This window comes from Equus quagga, unplaced genomic scaffold (genome assembly GCF_021613505.1).
Source record: "Equus quagga isolate Etosha38 unplaced genomic scaffold, UCLA_HA_Equagga_1.0 HiC_scaffold_24945_RagTag, whole genome shotgun sequence".
Taxonomy (NCBI): domain Eukaryota; kingdom Metazoa; phylum Chordata; class Mammalia; order Perissodactyla; family Equidae; genus Equus; species Equus quagga.
The window spans coordinates 1-6,604 of record NW_025793308.1 but is presented as its reverse complement, the minus strand read 5'-3'; the positions used below and the strand labels follow the sequence as shown (position 1 = coordinate 6,604).

At 54.9% G+C, this 6,604-nt stretch overlaps 1 protein-coding gene across 1 annotated transcript; it reads left to right on the top strand.

Annotated features, from left to right (window-relative positions):
* Positions 1-52: 52 nt before the first annotated feature.
* Positions 53-6,589, top strand: LOC124232111 (tumor necrosis factor receptor superfamily member 26-like; the record flags this gene model as incomplete). The annotated part of the gene is made up of 4 exons (XM_046649079.1): positions 53-1,454; positions 4,324-4,438; positions 6,101-6,204; positions 6,425-6,589. Coding segments are annotated over exons 1-4 (643 nt in total), but the record flags the coding sequence as incomplete, so codon positions are not given.
* Between the last annotated feature and the right edge of the window lie 15 nt (positions 6,590-6,604).

Genomic DNA, 6,604 nt, shown 5'->3' with positions numbered 1-6,604 from the left:
GGGGAGGGAGGCTGCAGGTCCTTTGAGCAGAGCTGGAGGCTGCCCTGTGTGGGGAGAGCCTGGCTGGCTCGGGGTACGTGGGCCTCCCCTGGGCAGCCACTCACCGCTGTTTACCTGCCCAGGCCACCCTGCTCCCCTCTTTGGGGCTGTCGTTGGAGCAGAGGGGTTTGTGTGCTTGTTCTGAGGTGGGTGAGTGAGTTGTGCAGGGCTTGGAGGACGAAAATGGGGGTGCGGGCCCAAGCTGGACACTCCCACCTGCCCTCCTGTCGGGGGTGGTGGTGGGCTCCTGGGGAAGGGAAGCTCCCCGCAGAGAGGCCATGGCCACTTCCTCGCCCACAGCTGATCCCTGGAGGTTTATCCCTCCTCACAAGGAAGCTGTGAAATCGGAATTCCCCCGTGAAGCCAACGATGAGCCGCAGCTCTCAGGGCCTGCTCCCCGGACCCCCCAGTCCTCAGCTCCTCATGGCCAGTCATGGCCACAGCACCTGGGCCTTCAGGGGGAACCTGGTCAGGGGCCCGCCACCCAAACCCCCACACCCCATCTGCACACGTGGACAGGTGTGCACACAGTAGCAATGAAATGACCTCATGGGTCTCCTCTTTGAAAAGGCCCACTCCGTCCCTACACCCATCGCCATCCGTACCCCCCAGTCACACGCATGCCTCATTTTGTCCGTGAACCTGTGCTTCCATGGGGCTGCCGCTTCAGGGAGCACACATAACCGTACATAAACTACATGCACACGCACACCTATATGCACGTGCACGCACCACATTTGGGAAAGAGTGAACACCGTTGGCCCCACGTGAAATGCGTGGACTCCCGGCACACGTGCAGAGTGGGTGCTGTTATGGCCTCTTCCCAGGGAGGCCATGATTTGGCTCAGCTCCAGTCTTTGCATGAGGCGAGCGCTGGGCCAGGAGGGTGTCCCTAGGACTGGGTCAGCTGCCTCTGTGGATGGGGCCGTGAGCTGCTGAGTCTGCGCAGGTTGTCAGGAGCCTGGGGTGGAGGCAGGATGGAGGTGTTCGCAGGCTCTCAGACGGGTCCAGCATCAGTGCTCAAAACAGTCCGCTTACACATGCTGCAGGACACCCATCAAAGCCGAGGGGTGATTCAGGTCCCCAGTTCCTGGGACGCGCAGCCCACTACCAGTCCCAGAGTGTTCTGAGGAGATAGGAGTCGAGGGTGGGTACTATGCAGAGGGCCCAGCGCCCAGGCGCCTCGGGGCCTCCTCGAGCAGAGGCCTCAGGGCCCAGATCAGGTCTGTGCTGGAGCAGGACTGCCCTGGGCCCTCACCTCCCCTCCGTGCCCCCCGCCCCCGCAGGATCCTACGTCAGCGAGCACTGCACGGTGAACCACAGCAAAGGGCAGTGCAGGGAATGTGAGCCTGGAACCTTCACTGCCCACCCCACGGGGATGACCAGCTGCCTGCCGTGTGCCCAGTGCCGGGAGGGTAAGTGGACTGCAGTCAGGCTCCGGGAGTCTTTTTGTTTTCAAATAGGGGCCCTTCAACCGGCTTGTAGAAACCGCCCCAAAGGGCATGATGACAGATGACACAGCAACTGAGCTGCCACCGTAGCCCTCAGCCGTGGTGTGTTTTATATGATGATCCGTGTAGATGGTGAAAGGGTCGTAGATGGTGAAAGGGTCCATCTCCGTGGGCGCAGGCTCTCAGAGTTGCCACGTACCAGAATAATATACGGAAGTTCATCTAAATCTCTCTATATCCCCAAACTTGTTTTAAAAATGTAACTTTAAAAAAATATACCATTGTATTAACAAAAACCAAAAATATAAGATACTTTGGACTAAATGTAGCAAAGGATGTGTGAACATTTATGTGAACAAGCAGCATTTAAGAAACTCTAAACATGCAGAGCGAGACAAGATGATCGTGAGTACAATGTCAGTCCTGCGTGGAATGATTCTCCGATCAGTGCGTTCCCTGTGAAATTCCCCACGGGACCGTCCACTCGTCATGCTGTCCACCTGCGATACAGACAACTTGCATTAGAAGAAAGTCCCTACAGGACTTTGCACAAAACCTGATAAGCTGACAACTCCCAAAAGACTCCTGGAGAACGCAGAGAAGATGGCATGCTGGCTGTCCCAGGTAGCAAGACTGTATGGAGACAGTTACAGACAGCGTGGTGTTCCCGTAGGGGTAGACCATGGGACCCGTGGAAATAGCCCTGTGGATGTGGAGTGCGGTGTGGTGCTGTGACCTGTCCCTTCACAGGAGGAAGGTGGGACCCTCAAACGATGCTAGGACAGATCACGAATTGTCCACGTAGGAAGAGGTCCCATGCAGGATGCAAGTTTCTACTGTCCCTACCTCTCGCCAGCCACAAAAATCAATTCCTGGTGCATCAAAATCCATAGGTGAAAAGTAAAACTTTAGGAAGAAAAGAAATGGGGCCGGCCAGGTGGTGCAGCCCTTAAGTGTGCACATTCTGTGTTAGAGACCCAGGGTTCGCCGGTTCAGATCCTGGGTGCGGACATGGCACCTGCTTGGCAAGGCATGCTGTGCTAGGCATCCCACATATAAAGTAGAGGAAGATGGGCACACATGTTAGCTCAGGGCCAGTCTTCCTCAGCAAAAAGAGGAGGATTGGCAGCAGTTAGCTCAGGGCTGATCTTCCTCAAAAAAAGAAAAAAAGATAGAGTATTTATGACTTTAGGACAGTGAAAAGGTGTTTGTTAAAAGAAAAACATAAAAGATTGATAAATGTGACTACATTAAAATGACAGACTTCTGTTCATCAAAAGACACCCAAATTGGAAAAGTTAAGCAATGAAGTGGGAGAATATATTTATGATTCATACAACTCATGCAAAATTAGTATGCAGAACAAAAAAAGCTTGCCTATAAATCAATAATAAGGTTTGAAATTTTTTTTTTTCTTCCTGAGGAAGATTCACCCAGAGCCAACATCTGTTGCAAATCCTCTTCTTTTTGCTTTTGAGCCTCCACAACAGCATGGCCACTGATAGACGAGTGGTGTGGGTCCCCACCCGGGAACTGAACCCAGGCTGCTGAAGCAGAGCTCGCTGAACTTAACCACTAGGCCACCCGGGCTGGCCCGGATTGAAAGAAAATTGAGTGGGAAGAGACAAGGACATTACAGGGAAGATGAAAGAGAAATGATCAGGAAGCATAGAAAAAGGCCTGGAGTAAATAAAAAGGGACTCTATTTTTTATCTACTAGACTGACAGATTTAAAATGTTGATGCCAAGTGTTCATGGGGACATGGAACAATGAGAACTCAAAAACTAATGGAAGAAGTAGGAAATGGGTACAGCCACTTTCGGAAACAATTTTCGCATAGTTACTGAAGTTGAAAATGTGCCCCAGCCGGGGCCCAGCCGCTCCACTTCTCCGTCTAGACCTGGACAAGCTCTTGCCGTGTGTGCCGAGCGAGATGGGGAAGAGTTTGTAATAACGTGAAAGCAGAAGCACCCCAACCGCCGGTCGACAGCGCAGTGGGTGTAAACGATCGTGGGAATTCACGCTGTGCTTAGTGCCCGCCCCGAGAATGGGCTGAAACAAGCCAAGTGAGCAGAAGCCGCCCCGGGCTGGGGTGCGCAGCAGGATCCCGCTGATGCCCGTGTCGTGTCAAACACCGGGTTCAAGGACGACGAGAATGTGATGGGATTAGAGGGCTGAAGTGGGGGTGTGGGGACAGGGCCTCAGGCGCGTGGTGGTGGGCTGGGTGTCAGGCTCGGGATGCGGACCCGTTTTGTTTTCATTTATAGCTCACATAAAGTTCTTTCAGTGTGTTAGAGGAGAAAATGTGGGGGTCGGCACAGGCCTTCTTAAGCACGCCCCCCTTTGGGAAGCTGTTCGCCCCAGCGCAGTTTCAGCGTGGGGCAGGTCTCACCCTGCGCCTGTCTGGCGGGTGTGGACGAGCGCTCTGGCAGGGCGGCGTCGGCGTGACCGCAGAGGCGTCGCTGGTGGCCGGGGGTCAGGGCTTCTCTGCTGTCCACTGCTCGCTCTGACGTGTTCCTCGCCCGAGCACGCAGGAGGGGAGTCCTTTGTGGGGCAAATGAGATGAAGAGAAAAATAGGGGGATATGTCGGAGGGGTTGCATCTGGCCCCCACCCCACATTTCAGGGGTAGCCACTGGTCTCTGCGAAGCCCCCAGGTCTTGGGGTCACCCACCAGCCTCTCCGTGGACACCCTGTTGGCGGGGGACACGGTCTGGCTGTTCCCTCCTCTCCGTCCCTGTTTGAGAAGGGAGGCTGAGTGCAGATTCTGTGGCTGCCACCCAGCAGCTGGACGTGGCCCCGGGTGACTGACCCTCAGCCCTCCCTCTCGCAGATCAGGAGGTGGTGACGAACTGCTCACGGGTCAGCGACCGGCAGTGCCAGTGCCAGCAGGGCAGCTTCTACTGCGACTCCCCGGACTGCGCTGAGAAGTGTTTCCGCTGCACAAGGTTCGGGCCTCGGGGGCACAGGCAGACCAGACAGGCCTGGGATGGGACCCCACTCCTCCATTGACCGTCATCTTGGTTTTGGGTCATTTAGTTATCTGCCCCCCCCTCCCAGAGCCTCAGTTTCCCCATCTGTAAAATAGGGCCAGTGGTAGCACTTACCACACACAGGTACCCTGCAAATTAAATGTGACATCGCCTGGATGTTTCCCCCTGGTGGCCGGCCTTGAGTCAGTGCTCGTTCGTTCATTCATTCATTCATTCACTCACGAATGGTTCTGAGCCCCACTACGTCTGGCAGGTGGCATTGCAGGCCCCCAGCCCCCAGCAGGGGTGCAGACAGAGGGTCAGGACACGTATGCGGTGAGCTGTCGGTGAGGAGTGGGGGTGAGGGGGCGGCACTGGGCAGAGAGGATGGCAGTAGCGTCCTGGCGCTGCTAGAAGAAGGCGCCACACTAGGGGCTTTAAAACAAACAGCAGAAATGTGTTCGTTCACAGTTCCAGAGACAAGCAGTCCGAATGGCGGTGTCGGCAGGGCGCCCTCCCTCTGCAGGATCTGGGGAGGCTCCTTCCTCGTCTCTTCCAGCTCTGGGTGCTGCCAGCGCTCCTCCGCTGTGGACTCACTGCGGCGGCCTCTGCTTCTGCCTTCATGGGGTTCTCCCCTGCGTGTTCGTGTCGCTGCATCTTCGCGGGGCTTTCTCTCTATCTGCGTGCAGATTTCCCTCTTGGGAGAGCAGTCGTGGATTACAGCCCACCCTAATCAAGCATGACCTCCTCACAATGATATCTACGAAGACCCTGTTTCCTAATAAGGTTTCCTTCTGAGGTCCCGGGTGGGTTGGGTTTCGGGAGGACTTTTTGGGGAGACGTTTGCAGTGGTAAAGCCACGTGCAAAATAGCTCACATTTCTGAGGCACACGTGGATTCTTAAATACCACTCGGACTGTGCCGAACCGCTGGCATGTATAGTGACAGATCCCAAGTCAGGACTGCCTTCAGGTCTGGTTTGATCAGGCCTCTGGCTTCTCTGCTCTTGCTTGCCTGTCCCCTTCTCCATGGGCTTCCTCTTTGGGCTCACTTCCCTCTTGGTAGAGATACAGCTACGACTGGTGCATTCCTCAGAGCCGCACACAGCTCTATCCAGAAACAGAGAGGGTGGGCTGCTGTTCCTGCATATATCACAGAGAATTCCCAAGCTTTACTCTCACTGAACCAGTTTGGGCCACATTGCCAGGGAAATGGCAGACACTGATTGCCGGCCGCCTGGTGGGCCATCCTGGGAGCTGGGGCTGATCCCTTCTAACCCCTTGCCTGTGGGTATGAGAAGGATGCCTTGGGCCCAATGGGTGGGGGAAGCAATGTTCAATTTCTTTCTTTCGTACTTTTTTTTTTTTTTTTGGCGAGGAAGATTGGCCCTGAGGTAATATCTGTTGCCAGCCTTCCTCTCTCTTTTCTTTTTCATCCCCAAAGCCCCAGTACATAGTTGTCCATCCTAGTTGTAAGTCCTTCTAGTTCCTCTATGTGATGCCGCCACAGCATGGCTTGATGAGCGGTGTAGCGCCAGGATCCGAACTGGTGAACCCCAGACCACCAAAGTGGAGTGCACGAACCTAACCACTATGCCGCCAGGGCGGCCCCCAGAGTTTCTTCTCTCTTTCTTTTCAGGTGTCAAGGTTCAGTCCTTCAGCCCTGCAGTGCCACACGGGATACAGTTTGTGCCATAGAAACTAACCAGGAGCCAGATGAGAGGCTGATTCCATCTCTTCAAGGTGGGTCGGCACACCTTTGCCACGAAGGTAACTCGTTTAGGCTCTGCGGGCCCTGTGGCTGTGTCGTCACTACTCAGTGATCAGCGGGAGAGCACTTTGGGGCCTGGGGAGTCACGACCACTGCCGTCGCTCCCAGGAGCAGAGACTTTCTTTCTGCTCAGTAGGATGAGGAAGGCGTGCTGAGCCCTGCTACAGCATCCTCTCCTTTGCCTCCTTCCAGGAAACGGAAACTCGAGTGAGCCCTTCATTGCGGTGGCGGTGGTGGTTGTCCTCTTCATCGTCGTCATCATCGTCGTCATCATTGTCGTTTACTGGAAAAAAGGTAACTTAGAGTTAGATGAATCCTGGAGAAAACTAGATCAGCCACTGTGTCAGGAGCTCAGAAGTGGGCCCTGGTGGA